This window comes from Platalea leucorodia (assembly GCF_965183815.1).
Source record: "Platalea leucorodia genome assembly, chromosome: 19".
NCBI lineage: Eukaryota > Metazoa > Chordata > Aves > Pelecaniformes > Threskiornithidae > Platalea > Platalea leucorodia.
Genome location: NC_138841.1, coordinates 3915793 through 3936761, shown reverse-complemented (window position 1 = coordinate 3936761; position 20969 = coordinate 3915793). Strand labels below are relative to the sequence as shown.

General features: G+C 48.5%; 1 protein-coding gene across 1 annotated transcript; it reads left to right on the top strand.

Moving 5' to 3' along the window:
* Nucleotides 1-6423: 6423 nt before the first annotated feature.
* Nucleotides 6424-18301, top strand: INKA2 (inka box actin regulator 2). The gene is made up of 2 exons (XM_082329995.1): nucleotides 6424-6467; nucleotides 16366-18301. Exons 1-2 carry the CDS (start codon nucleotides 6432-6434, stop codon nucleotides 17356-17358), a joined length of 1029 nt encoding a protein of 342 aa, XP_082186121.1. The 5' UTR covers nucleotides 6424-6431; the 3' UTR covers nucleotides 17359-18301.
* The last annotated feature ends 2668 nt before the right edge of the window (nucleotides 18302-20969 follow it).

Here is a 20969-nt window from a genome sequence, read left to right as displayed (position 1 = left end):
ATGAGATAATTATCTCTGGATAAATCTGGGAAAGGAGACAGACAAAGACACCTGGACAAAACAAACATTTGATTAAATACAGCCTCTCATAACCCTTTTAAATTGATGTGATTTAAACAGACAACGAAGAGCAGTCAGAAGTGACTGTTCCCATGAGGGAAGGGCAAAGAAGAGGTGATAAAACAGCGCAAAACAGCCATTGCAATGAAATGCTCTCCTTCTCTCTTTTCCTCACCTATTGCTTTTCTCCCCCAAGGTTGCATATACACATGACGTTGCAATACAACCGAGCTGATTTGGAGACAGATGTTATTCTCTGTGGTGCGTTGTTAATGAGACATTCAGACACACCACCTTAATTCAGAAAGATGCTGCTGTTTGTAGGTTTAATTTAATTTTCCATTGGATGCTGGAGGGATGGATTCCAGACCATCTCAATGTCTGCATGCTGAGAAACGCTTCGACACCACGACTGGCAGATTTATTGTCTCTCTCCCTTTGGTTTTGGCCCTTGCTGATGGGGCTGTGTCAGATTTAGGTCATGCTCCTGCAGCCGTATCAGTTGATCTAATGAAAGGTTTTGTTTCTCCCTTAACCCTTATTCCCGTAGAAGATCCTAACTGCTGCTGCTACTAACTTTGTTTTAAACTCTCTGCCTGTTGTGTACTCTGCCATGAGTCAGTGTATAAATAGCAATCATCAGCCTTCAGGCCTCGTTTTACCTCAGTGACTCTCAAGTACTGAACTCGCATTGTTGACGTTCACATGTCAGCCCAGCCAAGAGGAATCTGCAGTTTTGCCATGACATTGCCTTGCTTTCACTTGCAGTAAGATCCAAAGGAAGTATTCCTGTTCAAAGCAGCCTTTGGAAATCTTGACAATTAATCTGAATACTCTGCAGGCAGAGTAGGTCCTGGGAAAGGATTTAGGTTAGTAAAAGAAGTAGATAAGACCTCCTTCTGAGCTGTAATATTAAAAAAATAACTGGTTCTTATAAAGGGATATAAACTCTCTAGCTTGGGGTCATAAACCAACCTCTAGGTTTATAAACCAACCTCTAGGTTTTGGGGCTTAGAAGAAAACTCTCGCTAGGGAAAACTCTTGCTCCCATATCTACTGAGTGCACGTTTTGTTCCCCCAAGACAGGGCTCACCCCTTTTTTGTCCCTGTTACGAAGTGCAGATTACATATTTTATTTCAATTCCATCCAAGATTAATTTTCCTCTGAATCTATATATCAGTATCTCAGCTTTGGATAAATGATCTTATAAGACACCTGTGAGGTGCATGCTGCTGATACTCAAGGTCGGGTTCTCGCTATTTCAGACTATAAAGCACTTCAAACTCCCAGCAGCAAGGCAAAGGTCCGTATCACACATTCAATGTGTAGTTTGCATTGTGCTGAGACCTCCTAAGGCTACCGCGTGCAGTGCAAAGACACATCTTGACCAGTACTTAGTACCAGTACTTAGTCACCACAGATTTATCCATCTCTCTTTCTGTGGAACTTACTTTTCATTCACAACAGCTAAGTTGTTCTTGTAACTCTTTGAAAGACTGGGCTAAACTGCTCACAGAGAATTTGCATTGGCTTCCAGAACTATCAAGTTGCGTGTATCTTTCAAGAATACATTCATAATAGATTTGAACATTGCTGCTGTAAACAAGCACCTGTCTTGTCTTATTCCTTTTGCTTCAAAGGATTTGTCTTTCATATCTGCCAAGACATGGAATTATTCAGAAGAAATCTTGGTTTAAATAATATTTATAAAATATTTTTAAAGTGAGATAATTTCATCCTCCTCTCCCAGATGTGTTCAGATGAAGACAGTGAACTTTCTCCGTTCTCTGCAGCACGTCTGACTCACTCTTCGGAGTGTGGTATGTATTTGTGTTTACACTGCCATGGAAACTGTATTTGTTCTCTGTACAGTAAAGCACATTACAGTGAAAGGGCCATTGATATCAGCATAGACAGTGACTTCATATTCACCACCAAAAATTGACTCCAAGCACCCTGCACATTCATTTTCCCTTTGAAAAAAAAAGCTGGATGGCAAGTTACCAATGAGTAGCAAGTCTTTGGGGCAGCAGAATCTTCTTTGTTGCTTTAGTAATTGGCAAAGTCTTGGATTTTCTTCAGCAAGCCTGGTGCATGGAGTTGTTATAAATAATGATGATGATGATGATGATGGGGTCTTACATCCATCTAAGGCTCATTTCAGTGCCCTTCTGCTGAATGGATTTGGTTCCCTGTCAGGCATGTCCTTCAGAAGGATCCAGAACTCCACAGATTTCAGACGAAATCTAAAGTATACGGGGGGGTCACCGCAGATGCACGTACAGATGCAGCTACAGATAAAAAGAAAGCAGCCATCAAGATATCAGTTCAGAGTAGCTATTTATTTCAGCTGTGCCAGTGAGAAGTGCCAGTAGTTCGCTCCTGTTGTTTTCCTCCAGATAAATAAATATCAGCCCATTTTAATCTTAGATACGCTTTTATACCAAGGTTTGCTAAATTATTTTTCAGCTAGTATGAACAGGATCTAGGTCACCGAAATGCAGCCAGCCGAGATGTAATCCAATAGTTCTTTAACACAAGAGAGCACAGCGAATGCACAAGGAGCTGCCCTACCCTGGTGCTTACCCCTGGCACTCCGGCGCAAGCAGAGGAATGTCAGGAGCTGGAATTCGGCTGGAGCAGAGTTAAAAGTTTTACTTTTGGGATGGGGGCATAGTGATGTTGGGGGCATGTCAGGAACTTTAAAGGCCACCAGTGCAGAGACTGCATACAATAAATTAGGCTTAATGGAAGAAATGGTCAAATTTTCAGGGGTAATTTATCTCTTTATGCACAAATACAAAATCAGAATTAAAGTTTTGACATTATATTCTTACCTATTTTGGCTGGATGTTTATGCCCCAGTGGATTTAAACAAAGATGGATGCAATTCAGGTCATGCTGCAGCTTAAGCGGGAAGAAATTCTGAAAGGTTTGCCTTCAGTGTGCAAAAAAGTAAAAATGAAAGAAAATTCAGCGATAACCACGCTTGTTAGTTCAGTAAAGAACAGTCACGTGAAAGCCCTGAGAAACCAGACCAACTAACTGAAAGACAACAAATGAGATGAGCCTTCAGCTGTGAAGGGATGGATGTTTTCTCAGATGGGAAGGAATGAGGCAGTTCATGTAAGTGGAATACACCGCTCTAAAAGGCGTATTCTATTTTTTGCCCAAGGATCTCAGTCTTTCATTTTATCCTGAAATAAGCCATGTAGCTTTCTGCTTGAGGGTGTTTTATTCTCAGCTCTGTATTTTCTTGGAGACCTGATTTTCCACTGCATTGCACCATCTGCTCATGGTTTGCACCACTGTGGACTGGAAGGAGTGCAGGGCCTGGCACGAAGTGTCGATGTTGCTTTGAACCAGTTGTCTACACGGAAGAGAAAAATGTTGCTTAGTGGGGAACTCTTACTGAGAAAGTATTTCAGATTTTTCCCTTCTCTTGCAAGGTCCCAGGAGTTTGGAGCACATGAATATTCTGGTCTTTTCTTTATTCTATGCTCATGAACTCCTTTATCAGCCTCATGGGACGAGAGCAGCCCCGGAGGCTGAAAAATGGATCAAAAAGACGGCCTTAAACAGAAGCCAAAGAGGGGCTAAAAACTCTTCCCTGTTCATCTGCTGGCAGATCACAGAGAGTTCAGTGTCTTGCAAGTGTTACAGGGGCTTTCTGGAACGCAGCATCTGCCAGTTGCCACGGACATATGCAGTTGGCCTCCTGAATGCTAGACGTGCTGGAAAATATAATATTGGTTAACTTAGATTTGATGCTTTAAATAACCATGTGTATCTTTTGTATCTCTTTTGTATCGGAATATTCAAAGCGCTGTGAAAAGCATCAGTTAAAACAAATTCAAGAACGATATGATTTAAAAAAAATATATGGTATTGTAAAGAAAACGTTGGGGAGAGCATCCTGTGCCTAGGATAATCCCTGGTCTGATTTCACATGGTTTTTCAAGATGCCAAAGTCATCGTGCTCATCAGCAGTCTACTTTGTCTAGACACAGTAACCCCAGGGGAACAGAAGTCATTCCCTGTTGATGCCCACTCTTAGTCTGTTCCCTACCAAATGTACAAGAATACCTAAAAATACTGTTGTTCAAAGCTGGCTTGGAAAAAATTAAGCTCACGGTCAGTTTTCAGCTCAAACCAGCTGAACCTAGGTCCATGAATTACAAACGTGAAGGGAAAAAGCCATTAGCTTTGGTGCCATGCCACAGCAAGAAGTAGCATCTACGTATTCCTTTACAGAGCTGAGATAATGCAGTAAATTATAGAAACATGGTACCAGTAGCAGAAAAGAAATAATGGTCTTGAGCCACCCAAGCCACACAAAAACCTGGACTCTGGGACTGTGGCTCTTCTCGAACACGGATCCTTGTCTGAGGCACAGAAGGAGGAAAGGGAAGCTGGGTCGTTCCCTCTCCTATCAATAATTGGCAGAGGCAGGCGTTTCAGCTTGTAGTCTCCACATGGTGCCATCTTTTTGATTTTTTACCACTGACTGGCTGTTCAAACCTGCCATATGATACTTGATATGCTTGGGTAGGCTGGGGACGTATACACCCCGACCCTGGGCCGTGGGGAACAGCCAGCTGGCCAACAAATCCAGCCAGATTTCAAGAAAAAAATTATAGCTGGGCTAGTTGGCTTAGACTTTAAGAAAGACTGGCAGGTATCCCACTCACAGCATAGCATACCCCGTTGGAAGTGATTAACTTTTTGATAAGGTCATTTCTTTAATACGTTAATATGTTTACTGCCCCACGTTCTACAGATCCTTGAAGAGAGATGCAATTTTCATGCTTCCTTAATAGATGGGAAATGGAAACCCTGAAATGAGCCAGACAACAGGAAACTTTGACCGATAATAAGAGAGATGCTGAAAGGATCAATAAATGTTAACTCCAGAGCGTTTCCCAAACATAGATGAAAGGCCAGATCGCAAATTTCTTATTGAAATTGGATTTTGACACAAAGGTCAGCTTTCAAAAACACCAAGGCTGATTTCTACAAACAAACAAAATCCTATTACCAACTATAAAAAATGTTTTCCTTCAAAAAATAAAGACCTGAAAAGGCAAAGAGTTTAGCCAGTCTTTGTCAGTACTCAGCTTTATGGGAAGAAGCAAGTAATTATGCTTTTCATCCCAAATTTGAAAACACAAAGTAGTATTTCTCATCCAATCAAGTTCTTTGCCATTGCAGAATGATTCAGACAAGCCTTGCTAACCCATTCCAGGCGACTCAGCATTTATCATCTAAGCAACACGTTGCACATAAGCTGAGAATAATACATATATATACGTATATGAGAAACACTGAAAAATTCAAACCCTTTCAAATTCAATGCAGTTATAGTCTGATGATACAAAAGTGCTTGTATTTTTTCCTGGCTCATACGTCCGGCTGTTTGATGTCCTGTGGTGACAAGCAACATCAGAGGTTGTTGATCCGAGGTAAAAAAATCCTGCCCTTAGAGGGGTGCACCTGTAGCGGTGCCGATATCCCCTCGGATCCAGCAAGTTTCCAGTTGCTGCTGTGTGTGTGGATTCCTGTCAGCCGAAACACCGCTTGTAAAACGGTCAGGAAAAACCTGCTGTTCTGAAAATAAATCCATGCTAAGAATTTTCAGCACCTGTTTCTGGCAGGGCTCTGACCATGTGCTGTTCCTGACAAAGGGCATTTTGGTAACGGCGCTGCCATGTGCGAAGTGCCCGTGGCACAGCCGCCTTCCAGGGGAGACCTGCGGCACTCCCGAGGTGGCAAAGCGCGGTTTGGCCCAGGAGGGATCAGCCTTCCAACCCAGCCCCCGGTGAGAACAAAATGGGAAAATCCACAACCGGGTGGCTTTGCCATTTGTCGTGATTAAAGCCATGTAGGTTAATCCATGCTTTTGTTGGGGTGGTCTCTCTCTGCGGAGCAATTTGCAGAATCTCGACCACAACAAACTAAGCCCATCCAACCCCTCTGCGGGGAGGAGGGATGCTTCTCTGCACAAACTCCCGCGCTGCCGATGTTACCGGGCGCCGGGTTTGGTTTGGCTTCGATGCGAGAAGCCTCTCACCGCTGGACGCCTTTACCGGGACTCCCGGAGCCCGGACCCGGGGGCGGGCAATGAGACCCCCCGCTTCCAGCGCCCCGGAGCTGGGGGGGCCATGAGACCCCCCCCACCACCACCTGCCCGCCGGTCGGAGAAGCGGCGGCGAGGGCGGCCCCCAGCCCCGCAGCCGCCGCCCGCGAGCGCGGGCCGGGCTCTGCCCCGGCGGCAGCCGCCGCCCCCCGGTGCCGCCCCCGGTCCCCCCCCGCCCGGCGGGCGGCTGGGCGGGCGGGGCGCGGGCATGGCGGGGCCGCGCTGAGCCGGGCCATGGAGCACCACCTGCGCCGGCTGAGGCAGGAGCTGGTAAGGGGGGGGAAAAGGCGGGCGGGGGTCCCCTCCTCACCCGGGGCTCGGCCCGCGGCGCCCGAGCGGGGCTCGGCCCTTTGTGGGGGCGACCAGCCCCCTGCAAAGGCGACCGGCCGCGGGGCGGCGGCGGCCGGCGGCTCCCGGGCGCATCCAGCCTTCGCCCGGCCGGGGAAGTTGGGGGTCCCCCCGCCGGCTGCTCCGCCGCGGGCCGGGCTCTGCCCCCCCGGTCCCCGCGGCTGCGGGAGGGGAGCAGCGCCCGCGGGGGGCTGCGGGGGGCGCGGGCGTTAGGAAAAGGTGCCAGCAGAGATCAGAAATCAAAGAAACGTCTACGGAAACCTCCGATAAGAATAAGTTTACGGGGATCAAAATGATGTAGAGGGAGCGTGCGCTTGCCACCTCCAATACCCTCAGAAAAGACTTCTTTCATAGGAAACCCTTTGTCATAAATCAGCGCTGTTTTCTCCCTCCTCCCGCGCCTGTTCAGATGGTAACCTCGCTCGCCGAACTTGCTTGGGCTTGTCCGCAAGCCAGAAGGTATTGTTGGTACACTGGGGCTTGCTGGGGGCGGATTCGTAGGAAGAACCGATACTTTCCAAAATCGGGTTCCAGCGCTTGGCAGGTCTGGCTGGGGAGCAGCGCGTCGTTGGGATAAATAGATAATGAGAACAAAAGGGGAAGACAAGGCAGGGCAGAAACGGGCGGGTGAAGTTTCTGAATGCACAAAAGCTTGCCGGTTTAGGACTGACTTAATAGGATGTGGCTTCCAGCTGATATGTGCCCTAACTGGAGTTCTACAAAACGGGCTTCTGTACGGTATTGCTATCCTGCCGGCATTACAGGAACCGTTTCGCATGTAAGCAACACCGTTGGAGTCAATACAGAGACACGCGAAGTTACAGCTGTGCCCGGGGCAGGGTCGGGGGCTCGCTGTTGCGCTGGGCTCCCGCCGATCGGACGTGTCGCGTGAAACGCGGGCTTGGGCAGCGGCACTTCAAACAAATGTGGCAGCCAACAGAGACATTTAACCTGCTGGCGTTCCCGATGTTCCCCTCGCAAAGAGAGGGGAAGGCGACCTAAAACAAAGGAAGATGAGAGTCACTGGTGTTCTGTACGCTGGGAGGGATGAATGAAATGCAAACTGTAAACCAGGACATGTACGGTATAATCTGGAAGATCTTTAAAATCTGAACAAGTCGGAAGGTGAGATGGGTAGAAAGAGGCACTTTCAAAAGGGCGTGCTTAGGATAAGGTTCCTAAAGCCGTGTTCTGTCTTCTAAACAAATCCGTTTCATTATCTGAACAGTATTTTGTACAGAAGCCTAAGCATCGCACCTTTACTTGTGAGTCTAAAACATGCCTATTTTGTAGCGCACAACGTAACTTCTGAAGAATTTGAATATATTTGAAAGGACGGCAGATCCCTCACACTTAATGTGAAAACCAAAAAAATACTTAAAATGAGAAAGTTCTGGTTTTGTTCGTACCCTTGCTCTAATGCAGTAATAGATCTTTTAAAACTGTAAAAATGCGACAATTTTTATTATATTAATAAACCAAGACCTTAGCCTGGCAAAGATTTATGTATGTGCTTGGCTTAAAAAACTGGGAAGGGGCAGTTGTCACCTTCAGTATGCTCATGACTTAACTGGAAGTAGCTTAGATCTTTTATACGTTCGGTTTTTACTAGTCACATTCTTTCCCCCTCCCACCCCCCAATTTTTGTTACTCAAACTTAAAAACTTACTTTAACAAGAAATTCTCAGGGTATCGGAGTGCAGCCTTGGCGCTGTTGTGAGCGCAGCCGTGCCAGGGCAGCCCGGAGGCCAGACAGCTGGAGCGACCCTCTGCCTTCCAGCACGCTGTCGGAAACGATGCCTTTCATCAGCAGCTTAAGTGAGCTGCAGATTGCATTTAGTGAAGGTAGGAGGACTGTATTAATTAAAATAACCATAAACGATATCCTGAGCAATAACAGCTTTTAAAAATCAGTATTGTCAAGATAGCCTGGAAGTAAAATAGATTAATGTTTCTTTAAAGACCAGCAAGCAGCGCGATAGACAGCTGGGGCCATCTGCATTGAATGGTGAGTGGGAACCAAACCTCTTGACCCTGCTTCTTTGCCACGTTCTTCATTACTGGGCAGGTCATGCCTCCAGACATTAAATGCACCATAACCAAGAATCATGCGGGAGGAATGGTGGGAACGACTCGGCCAGGTCGAGCCAACGAGCCACCCCGTGTGCAGCTAAACGGGAGCCCAGTTCCAGGGCATCACTGCGAATTTAGAAACACGGTGGTGTGCGTTATGCCCAAGGAGCAGCCCTGGTCAGTCGGTCGGGACCGCTCAGCGGCAGAGGGGGTGTCGTGCAGGGCGTTCTGCAAAAATGCCCTGTTTGAGGCTTGCTGAGGCCAGTCAGTGTAACACGTGAAAGTTAGAGGCCATTCGACCGGCAGAAGTTTAGTTTGTCTCTGTGTAAACTACTGCAGCCTTTGGCTGGTTTTGAGGAGGGGATTTTGCAAAAAAGAGCGGATGTTGGCACAGCTCCCAGTCCCCAAGGGAAGGTTATCTTCAAGTGCAACTCTATCCCCACCAGTGTGGGATTCGAGGATTCCAGCTCTGCTTTTTCTTTCTCCTGCTCTGTGTATTAAAAACCTATTTAAATAATCGTGCGCTTGGTTTGGGCTGCTGGTGCACCCCGACAGTTCAACACAGAGCCTATGCATCGAGATCACACCGGGCTCTGCCAGAGAAGTCACAGATGAGCGTGGGTCCGGGTGTGCTCACACCGGTCTTCGCGTTACCTCTGGGAAAGCTCTGCCATCTCCGCCGTGGCTCCCGAGGATGAACCTGACCCGTTTCAGTCAGTGAGAGATCTCCTATTCCAATCGCATGTTTTCCATTGTAAGCCGATAGTTTCTGGCATGTGTGGTGTCCCTTTGATTGGAATTCATTCAGAAGCTTCCACATGCAAATGCTTCACAGCCAGGAGAGCCTCAGCTGGCACGGCCATTCATCCCAACGGGGTGTGGGATCAGGGGCAGCTCTGTAGTCGGATTGATTGCCGAACCCGGGGTCCTCATCCCGGTGCTGCCGCCAGCCTCTGGAGCCATTTTGGACAAGCCGTGCCAGCTCTCTGCACCTCGGTCTCTGTATGTAGAAAATACAGAAGACCTTGTTCACCTCCTCTGGAAAGCCCCTGGGGATTTATGGACGCAGAGTGGTTTGCGAGAATATGCAGTGCTGGTTTGTAGGTCTGGCGTGGAGTAAGTTGTGCTTCTCCACTCCTTCTGTCATCTGTCCTTCATAGGGCAGTTGTGGAGTGTGCCACAGAGCTTGTCAATCTTCCATTAATGCAATTAATCCCGGTAATAAAAGTCCTCTTGACTTTATCGGCTGGATTCAGAGTCTGCAAACGTTGTTCTGAGGCACAGAAATACTATGTCTTCTTTCCAAGTTACAGAATGTTATCATCTCAGCTGAAAGATCAGATTTAACAAGAATTGTCTTGCTTAGGGATTAGCAGAGAGGAATTTCATTTCAGTGTCTTGCACTGCAGATGGCATTACCTCCGTAAACTTTCTGACACGGGGATTGTTTGCATTTATACATAGTAACATCAGCATACTTACCGTGGGATGGGGGTTTCAAGGCCCTTCTGCAATAAGAATAAATCACTTATTATCTAGCTAGGGACTGGCGAGTTCACGGGGCAGATTTATCTTGCACTTGGGGTTTGTATGGCTGTAACGGGCGAGGGGTCACAGTCAAGTTAGCTGTAGTTATAACTTTACTTTGCATGTTTCGGTCTTCCTTGAGGAATCCGGGATATTTCTGAGCCTTCTGTTGCTTTTTTCTAGGAGGAAAAGTATTAAAGTGGGTATTTAAAACAAATCCCACCACTCTGACTTGAACTTTTGAATGTTCTCCCTGCACATTCATCATAAATGCATCGCATTATTGAGTTTAATAGAGTCTGACTCCCTTCTTACATTAATTTATGTCTTGGTAGACAATGTTTCTTGCTATGAATATCTTGCAGGAATAGAACATTTGGTCTGAGTGAAAAATACAGCCAATTATTTTTACTCTTTGTCTCACACTGGGTCCTATTCCGGTAACTGTGTCATGCTCGAAAAGAAGTCTGCTGTATTTTCACTACTGCTATTTCTGAAGGAGCAGCTCTTATGATCTGCAGTAGAGTGGGCATAAATGACAGACCTCAAGGGCTAACGTCACCGCTCACAACTCCAACAGGTGAAAACGCGCAGCTCCATTTGCGTCTCTGCCGATAAAACGGTCCCTTTAGGGGTGGCTTTACCCATCGCTGCTGGGGATAGCGTTAGGAACTTGGGTGGTTATCGCAGAATCTCATTCCTTGGTATTGCCTTAAGGGAAGGTGCAAAGGAGTAACTTGACAGCGGGTGTCCTCTCACATATAACCCGGGGAGAGAAAACGCAGTCACAGACTTTGGCTGCTTGTTTATTTCTACAGAAGACTCCTAAAGATGACAGTGGATTTTTTTAGGCTCCCAGCTGCACATATTCAGGAACGTTAAAGACCAGATCCCCCAGTGAAGCAGACCACTGGGCTAAAAGCCGACACTTTTAGCCGTCATCTTCGATCGTCAGTCTGTACGTTGGGGCTTGCAGTCTCTCTTATCCCTGGGCTGTGAGTAAAAGTCTGACGGTTGGAGTTCTTTTTGGTCCATTTATTTCCTGGTTGTAGAGAATTGATTTTCTAATTCGCCTTTAAACGTAGCAAGTGTGATTGGGAAGCACAGAACAATATCATTGCAGTGGAAAGGAAGGCAATTGAGTAAGGAAGATAGTTAACTCAGTGATGTGAACCATGTCTTTTGTGGTTAGCATCTGTTTAAGATCTATTTAAACTATTGGGGGGAAAAAAAAAATCTTTGGTGAAGTTTCAGCAGCCTTCCTCTCTCAGATAAATTGTGAGCTCACAGTGAACATCCTAATTTACGCTTAAAATACTCTGGAAAGACAAGAGGTAAAAAAGAGACTTGAAATTCTTGTGATAAAATGGAAGGACGAAAAGAAGATTGCAGGCCCTTGGCATCCATCAAGGAAAGGAAAAGAACAAGCAGCAGCAACATCAAGCTGGAAAGCAGCTCTCTGTGAAGCGTGCAGCGTGCTCTGAAGAGTTATGCCCAGCCACAATTGCCGGCTCGTTGAAGATTAATCTAGTTAGTGACCCAAAGGAAAACATGGAAACAATATGATCAGCTCAGCAGTTCTAAAATAATTTTGGTCTCTATTGTGTCATCCTCTTTAAATACCAATTGTTTGTCGCTGGTTCTGTTGCCTATCAGCACTATTATTAAGAACTGCTATTTGCCATTTGTTCTTTCCTGTCCTCTTAGCAATAACTTCCTCTCTTTGCATTTCTTTTACCTAAGAGCTGGACATCTGTCTTCCTCCTCATTACGACAAACACGCTCAGAGCTCTTCTTTTCAGTTCTCTGGGCTCCGCTGAAAGCCGTGGTGTGTTAGCTGGCTTTTTCCTTTCTCCCGTCAGCATCACAAAGCTGCTACAGTCCTGGGCAGGCCAGATGTGCGGCTGGGCTGGGAACACGGGCAGCTGTGGCTCCAGGGGATTGATGGGAACTGAGTTCGGAAAACTGGGTGAAGGTAGATGCTAGTAGGAAAACATTAGTTCCCAAAGTGGGTTAAAAAAGTTACTTATTTACCTGGGAAGTGGGAAGTGACAAGTGAAATCTCCCTTATTTGTACATCTCAGGTATTTGGGTTTGAATTTGATAAAATGCCAGTAACTGCTAGAGGATGTTCCTTGGGGCAACTTGTCCTGCTCTGTTAATCAGTAGCGGAAGATCATTGATTTATAAACTGTGTAAACCAATTGTGGTTGTAGCTCTGGGAATAAGTATTTTGAGAAATCATTAAAAAGGCATGGCTTGCTTACAAAGCGATTGATGCCTTTGCCACTCAAAGCGGTAGATTTTCAATGTAAAAAAACCCAAAAAACCTTACTTGAACTCTGCCAGTTTTGCAAGATGCTCACTGTTGGCTTGTGGTTTTTCCCCCCTCACGTTGAATATTCCTTGATGGTCATTTGAAAGCGCTTGAAAAGCTTTTGAATTTTGCACTTCAGTTTTCGATGTTCAGCAAGACTGTAGTTTAAGCAAGCTTTGCTTTGGAGAAGCATTTAGGCAGAGCTGCCTTGTTCATGCCTTCACAGGAGGACTGATCTGCAGGTAGTACCTTACTGCCGGAGAAAGAGGTGTTTAACATCACACACTGAATCCCACCGCTGAAGCAGAACGCGCGCGTCACAGCTGCGCTCGGCCTTGTGCGTACTCGTCTGGCTATAAAAGGCGTCTCTGTTGGCTTGTTCAGAGTTAGACTAAAACTTTTTCGTGCCAATTTTTAGGGACTGCAAAAGTTTCAGGAATAATAATGAGATGCAATTTGAGGCATCTGATTTTTAACACATCTGCAAGTTGCCATAGTTCTAATTTGGCTTTTCTTGGAAGCAGAGGTGCCAAACAACCACTTGCACTGAAGCACAAAGTATCTCAAATTAGACGCCCAGAGACCCTTGAAATGCTGCCGTATTTGTGCACCTTGAGCAGAGGCCAGCAGGTACAAGAAGGGAGGATGCTGACGAGCAAGGTCTGTGCTAGACCCGAAGCTTTGTAGCGAGTGCCCTTTCCCCTGCCCTCTGCTCTGCTGCACGACCAAGCGCGGGGCTGATTCAACAACAGGTTTGGGATTTGCAGCTCGCAGACACGCACAAGACAGCACATCTGATGCCCCGTGGCGGCCGGTTTACATAATGTCACTTGCATAACCCCAGCAAGCACGGTCGGGGTCTCTCTCCACACCAAATTAAGGCTCTCTGGGGTTTTGTGTCACATTCATGCTCTGTTTGAAATTGCACTTTAGTTCATCGCAAATTCCAGTTCCTTCTACACGACGTGTGTGACCACAGAGGCAGCGAGGCTACAAGGATTGTCCCTTCAGCCTCGAGCTCCCATTGCCTTGCAGTCAGAGCATCGGTTTGACTTCCAGCCCAATCTGCTGGATTATTTGCAGAAACTGTTTTTCCTCTAGCAGCCCAGATAGTTCAATCCTGAATCTTTGCCAGGGTGGTGGGAGATTGTTCCTTTTCTGGAGAGTCTCGGAGCAGCCAGCCTGAACTTGGGAGAACTGAGATCTTCTTTGGCAAAGAGAAGAGAGTGGCTGTTAGACACTGGGGAAGAAACTTTTTTTTTCCTCCAGAGTGAGTACTCTTAATTACCGCAGGGTAATTACTAGTGGATGAAATCCAAGCCCCTGCAGACTGTTTGGTCACCAGTCAGTGACTTCACTTTGGGCTGGGTTTCACTCCCTGAACAGATACCATGAAGAGCAAAAGATAAAGCAGGGGGAGGCGTCTGCTGGGTTTTTTAACTTGCACAACCCGAAGTTTTAGCACTGTTTGCAAGCAGTCAAAAGCCTCAGGATCTTTAAAACTCTCTTGCTGATGGTGGGATTCACGTTGCCAGAGGGACACCGAGGCCGGAGGGTGGGATTCGTCCTACCCCAGAGCAAGTTGCTGAAACAGGACAGACGAGTCACATCCCAAAAGCGCCCATTTCTCCCCCTCTGCCGCGACGGGGACGGCTCAGCCCAGCCCTCGGCGCAGGCAGCGCTGGGCGTCAGGGGAGAAGTGTCCAAACCTCATAGTCACTTATGGGCAAGTGTTTCCACGGATGAAAACATCTCCACTCCTTCTCCAGTGGCTCAGGCTCCCCAGGCTGGTGCTGGCACCGGGTTTGACAGAACCAGCTCCTTTGTTTGGAAAGAAAAGTGCTGGATTCTGAGCTTTTGGGGCTCAGGTCTTTTCTTGTCAGGGGGAGACTGGATCTGCCTGTGAGAAACGACCACACTGACGATAAATGCTGCCTATGAAATTTTAATGCTTAATAGAGCCTTGCTGGATGAGGCATGCATTGTAATGATACCACCCATCATGGGGGAGTTAATTGAATCAATGAGGTGAACAGCGGAGCCGTCCAGCATATGCCGAGGGTTTGATCAGCCCAGTCATTACCGCGGGACCCTCGTCACTCACCGCGGCGTCATTACGGCGCTGCGCCAGCCAGGGGATTTGGTGGGAAGTGGCCAATGAGGGGCCAAGCTGGCTCCAAATCCAGCTTTTTGCAAAGCCCCAGATAAAACAGACTTCCATTAATAAGGCGAGAAAGGTTAGGACGAGAAGCATTACAGCAAATCTGGAGAGGTAAGGTGATAGTTTTGTCTGAGGCTTGTAGAGCATATGGCCCCAGCTTTTGTACGGGAAACCCAAGAGCTCGGTTAGTCTCTCAGTGGGGCGTTATTTGCATGTCTGCAGAAGTAGAGGTTTATTTGCTGATGTTAAAAAATTAGATAGCTGGAGACACTTGGTAGTGTAATCGGGAAGCTAAGCACAGAGATTTTCCGTGTCTTCATAGCTTGTGTGCTCATTCTGGGTGATAAATAAGTTTCTTGGGAGTGAAGCTCTGAAAAATGATTGTAATCTGCCAGCCAGTTTTAGGTTCTCGGTTTTGAAATGGAGATTTGTGGTCAGAAACTGTTGAGGAGCTTTCCACTGACGGAGCTAGATTGTGACAGAGGATCCAGTTTTTTGATGACTGCTCTTTCTCACTGGTCAAATCCACGTACAGAAATGGAAATAGAGCAAGTAATTGAACTAATTTAGTTAAAATGGAGAGGTAAAAAAGTAAAGCTTGATAATATAAAGCTGAACATAAGATGCATCTGTCCTTTTTTACCCTAAGCTGAGTCCTATTGCTGTACAAAAATCGTGATGAGCCTTTTAAACTGTTTGTGACAGCGCAGGCTGAAGCTTTTCCTAGGCAGGGGCAATCTCTTCTGCAAACCACCTTACATCAACGTGACATGTCTTCACCTCCAGCCTGGCCATCCCCTGCTGTTCTTCCCCTCTCCCTCCCATTCCCCCTCCCTGCTATAAAAAAAAAAAAAAAAAATAAAGTGGCAGCTGTTGGAAAGTATAGCCCATTTGTTTTATGATGCCGCTGTGGGAATATGATCCAGATCCTACATGAGAGAGAGAAAGCAACAGAGCGAAAGAGAAGAGGAGGCAGTTTAGAAGCTCTGGAAAATAACTTGCTTATTTTAAGTCTAGTATAGAAAGTTAAATTTTTATAGCAAAGTTCAGGGATAAAGCAGAACTGCTACTAAAGGTCCTAGCTTGGGAATCAAAGGGATTGCTAGTTTAATGTAAGCAGTTTTAGAGTTTGTTGGTTGTTTTGTACAAAATTAAGGGCATTGAAATGTCTTTGATTGTCTTCTAGTGAGAGGTGCCTGTAATGAGGGTATTAAGATCTGAAGACATGTTATATAGTAACAGTGTGATTCTCATTCGGGTTTATTTTTAATTTACTTTAGCACTTTAAGTAAAGAAACAAGGTTCTCTGTGGAAGGCACTTCTGTTCATTATTCTAACTCCTGATTTCTGTTAGTTACGGGGCACAAAAGACACAAATGCAGAAGAATATGCTAAAATTGGCGGCAGCCAAAACCATTCGTAGCTCTACGCCTTGGGTTTCTGCCAAGTAATTAATGGAAACTCAAACTATTTGTTTTTGTTGTCAGGTCAAAAAAATCCACTCCTCCTGTCAGCTCCTCTTATTCCTAGAGGGCAACTCCTAGAAAAATCTAAGAAAAATCCAATTGCTGTTCCATGAAATGGATGTAGTACAGGTAGGATGCATCTAAAACGTAGTCAGTAGGAGGAGGTGATATTTCAGAAAGCGGCTCAGCCCAGCTCTCCTGCCCTTTGGTCAAAATTTTCTTGCTCTCCTGGCTCCTGGCAACACTGACTGGATGTCTGCTTCCTTCCCTCCGCAGCTATCCATGAAGGAGGTCGGAGACGGGCTGCACGAGCAGATGAACTGCATGATGGGCGCACTGCAGGAGCTGAAACTCCTCCAGGTCCAGACGGCTTTGGAGCAGTTGGACATCTCAGGGAGCCGAAGCACCGTTTCTGGCATCGAGCAGCACCAGTGCCACCGAAGCAGCAGAGATGTGCCCGGGGCCCAGCAGGACGAGCGGCTGCGGGGGGAGGCGTTGGTGGAGGAGCGCAGCCCCGCGTCCCTCGCGTGTGCTGTGCCACGGCCGGTGGGTTTGCCCCGTCCCGCTGCGCTCCCGGAGGGCAGCCACCTTACAGGCACCCCCTCCTCCTTTGGCAGCCTCCGTGGTGAGGATGTTTATCACCCAAAAGGACCTTCCCCCGTGTCGATCAGAGCAGAGCACGTCCGCCCAAAGACATTCGAGCCCAGTAGCCAGGGCATGGCCGGGGGGTGGCCGGCATGCCAGGAGTGCCCGGGGTGTGACGATGGCCATGACTGGACATCCTCCCTAATGTCCCAGAGCAGGAATCGGCAGCCGCTGGTCTTGGGGGATAACATCTTTGCAGACTTGGTTGGGAACTGGTTGGATCTGCCAGAGCTGGATAAGAAGGGGGAGAAGAGCGAGGCGTCCCTGTCCGCGAGCAGATCCCAGGAGCTCTGCAGGAAGTTCTCCCTCACGGCCAACATCTTCAAGAAGTTCCTGAGGAGCGTTCGGCCAGACCGAGACAGGCTTCTCAAGGAGAAACCTTGCTGGCTTCCGCCTGAAGACCAACAGCCCAAAATTTCTAAGAGGCCCAAAAAGATGAACAAACTCAAGGGGACATTTTACTTCCCACTTCATGGGAACATCCAGAACCATCACAGCAAAGCGGAGAGGTGCCCAAAGGCAGAAGGCAATAGCGAGAAACCCAAAATTGGCACCAAGAAAGTTCACGATACCATAGACTACACCCAGTCTGGGTTTGACATCAATACAGCTGTTTGGGTCTGAGTTTGTCGGCATTCTCTGCTCTGCCGAGCATTTGTTTCACACCGGAGAGGAGCCGGAGGCCGTGCACGTCTTTTTGGGAGACCCCTGAGCTCTTAGCATGGACTGAGATGAGAAAGGAGTCCTCTGCAAAACGTGCTGTGGGCTTCCATCGCCTGCAAGTGGCATTTTCCTGAGACCACGGCTTCAGGGGCAGTCCGAGCAGCTGATGCAGCCCCATGCAGGGAGGCTTTTGGGGACGGATATTTGCAAAAATAATCAGAATCTTTAGCAGCTTTAGAGCGAGTGGTGCCACAGATGACCAGCTCTTGGAGCCTGGCCTACGATAGCCACTTCAGGCCCCTTCCGTCATCTCTAGTTAACACAGCTGCAGCACAAAGTTCACTGTGTGCATGTGTGTGTATGAGTGTGCAAATATATATATAGTTTTTTAAAAAAAAATCTACTCCTGCTTGTGTGCACTTAAAACTAGGTTACAAACCAGGCAATTGAAGTGCTGCACCTGAAGCACTTGTTATTTAAATTGAAAGAAGTAAGTTTGAATTTACAAGACTTGAACAGTTGCTAAGTGGGGGTGTTGAACCCCAGCTTTGTTGCATTTCAGCTGTGGTGTTTTCCCCCTAAACTGCATCTCCGTTGCACTCCCAGCATCTCTCCTTCCCCTCCCAGTTAAACCAGTAGGACGCAAGGCTCCTTTCGTGGAAGTTTGTGACCATGAAGCTCTCAGCAGGTTTTGCTTCTCTCCCCGTGCCCTTCTCCCCACAGGTCGCACCAGCTACAATGTTGCAAAAGTTTATTGTTGAGGTTGCACCAAGATACAAAGTTGCAACAGGCATTTATTGTTGTTGTTTCCTATTGCTGTTGTGTACAAACCTCGTCTTGACAGAACCAAGTTCTTCAGTGTCCGGCTCTCCAAGAGTTACCAATAAAGTGGCATCAGCCTCCAGCGCGCCGTGGGGCCGTCTCCATCCCGGGGTCGCCCTCAGTCCCCAGAAGCTTCTGGGTCTTCACCCTCATGAAAACCCAGCCGAGCAGGCACAGAAGGCTCGGCTCGAGGGCGGGTCGGAGCCGGGAGTGCCTGCGGGTTGTGTCAGCCTGTTCCCAGCCGGGACCGGGGAGTTTGGGGAGCAGCCAGGAGAGTTTCCATTCAAGGAGAGGTTATAAATCATAGCAGGGAGAAGAGCTGCAGCCAGAGGCCCCGCTGTGGCCTATGCACATCCCCAAGAGCCTTCGGGTAATGCTTCAACATCCATCTTCCTCCCCCAGCACAGGGAAAGGCAGAGAGATAAATGTTTGGGGGAGAAGCTGTTGCTGCAGGAAGGGGCTCGGAGCCGTGCAGTCCCCAGCTCGTGGAGGGGACAGGGCCATGCCACCCCCGGGCTGTGCGGGTCCTGCCAAGGGTCCCCTCCTCGCTGTCTCCAGGAGTTAAACATGATCGAGGCGAGTCCCCAGCAGCTCCGTGAGCCCCAGCGCGGAGACTGGGCAGAGCCGATCGATCGCGTTGCAGCGGAGGGGGAGCCATCCCCCGGGGCTGCCCCCCGTTTCCATTAGCCGGGAGCCTCACCAGATGCTTTGTGGGCACAGCAGTGTTATGTTGCAAAAACCTGTTCCGCTCACTCCAAGTTTACGAAGGGCTTATGTGCGAGCAGTAGTAGTATTTGTTTGAGACGTGCAACTCTATTCCTGTTGTAACTTCCCTAGGCAGAGAGGCCAGTGAAGCAGAGGCATGGAGGGAGAATTTTTTTTTCCCTTGCAAATTAAATATAGGCACAAGACAAGCCCCGTTTCTGCCCATACAAGGCGAGGAGTGGGTCAGCATCTGAAAGCTATGCTCAGCACTTTTTCAGGAACCTGAGCTGCAAGCAAGCTTTTGTTTTTCCTCCTCACAGGCTTTAGGTCTGGTTGTTTTCCCCCTTCTTCGTTTCTCTGAATGTCGAAAGGTTGTTTCTAAAGCATTTTGTTTTCCTCCTCTTTTATCAGTAGTTCATCCTGTTTGTTACAAATACACCCTCCCAGCTCCCACCAACCTTCCCAGGGGGTCAGGGAAGAGGAGAAGGAGCTTTCTGTAAGCAGTAGCCACAGGAGAGAACAGCAGCTTTTCCTGCACCAGCCTCGGTCCCTGGGGAGCATGGCCTCACCCCAGGGCTGCCCAGGCACAGCGTGGGGGTCCAGCCCGCAGCCGGGCTGGCACAGCAGCGGGGAAGCACCAAGCACGATGGCGTTGCCCTGTGACACCCCCCATCCCCGGGGCGCATCCCGGCCGTACCTGCCTGGCACCGAAGGCTGAGCTCCATGGAGAGAAGAGTACTGTGCTGGATGGGGAGAGGCTCTGGGGAGCTGAACACCCACACCAGGGGCTTTTTAAGCTTGTCATTGAGCATCGCCCTCAGCTGTGATGAGTGTGGTGGGCAGCGGGCAGGGGCCCAGGCAGGTGGGGCAGGGGCAGGGGCACGGCCATGGCCACGGCAACACTTTGGCTGAGAGATGAAGGGTACGTTTCTGCAGGTGGTTACCTCTCCAGGGCCGTATTATCCAGGAAACAGGATGTGTTTATGCAGGACACGGGGAGATCTGGAGCCTAAAATGCACATTTGGAACCTGCTCTGTGGGAAAAGCGGTTCTCAGGGATTTGCCCCCGTTTTCTCCTGCTGGTGCCACCCCCGTCCAGCCCCCACCTCCAGCCCCCTGCAGAGGCTCTGCAACCCGGGGCTTTGTAACCTCAAACCCGCTTTGCCAGCACACGTGGTCCCTTGCAAATGCTGGATCCCCCACCCCAGCAGCTGTCGCGGTGCCGCTCCCCTGTCGAGGGGGTCTCGCGAGGAGCCGACGGGAAGTTTCTCTTGAGAAAAAGCACTTCTGGCCCCGCGTGCTCCCGACAGCTGCCCTGGCCCACGGGGCACCGCCGGGTCACGCTGCCCGCGCACGCTCGCGCCGGGGAGCTGCTCAAAGATCAGCTGCTCACCCCAGCCTTTTCTGTCCCTGCTCGGAGGAAATACCATTGTTTCTAGTTTCACGTGGAAAGGGCTGCTCTTGGCCCCAGCTGCCGCCCACGTGTTCCTTTCCCACCCAAAATAATCGCTCCTGCTGCAGCCAGCTCTGCCGTGCCCGCTCCCGCCCGAATCCCCGTGAGCGGGATGGGAGCCGGCGGTGGCGGGGCCAGAGCCCGTGCGGGGTCCCTGCGCCGCCCCGGCACCCACCGCTCCTCCCTCCGCTCCTGCCCGCAGCTGCCAGCGAGGCGAGCGTTCTGCTGCGGGGACCACGAAGGATGAACCCCGGCCCAAGGACAGAGGCGGTGGTGGTTGCTTAATTTCTTCTTTTTCCAAAGTAACAGATCCCTCCGGGGGCACTTTGCACAGACAGCTGACCGAATGCCCAACATAGTTTCAAATGTATTTATGTTCTCTCTGCCTCTTGTGTATCTTCAAAGGATGTTTTGCATCGAAATAGGATGTTCCAGGGTGTTTGCTGTGACAAATTCAGTGTGACCTAGGCTTCAAACAGCCACTTGAAAATTGCAAGTAAATGTAGCTGCATCTCAAAGTTCTTAAGAGAAAAAAAATATTTAATAAATATTCTTTAAGAGGCATTCAAATAATAAAGAATATCAGCCAAGC

Bases quoted from the DNA above. Each gene is read 5' to 3' on its own strand.
- INKA2 (XM_082329995.1), top strand. From the start codon at position 6,432: ATGGAGCACCACCTGCGCCGGCTGAGGCAGGAGCTG. The intron at 6,468-16,365 runs GTAAGGGGGGGG...TTCCCTCCGCAG, and splicing joins GCCGGCTGAGGCAGGAGCTG to CTATCCATGAAGGAGGTCGG.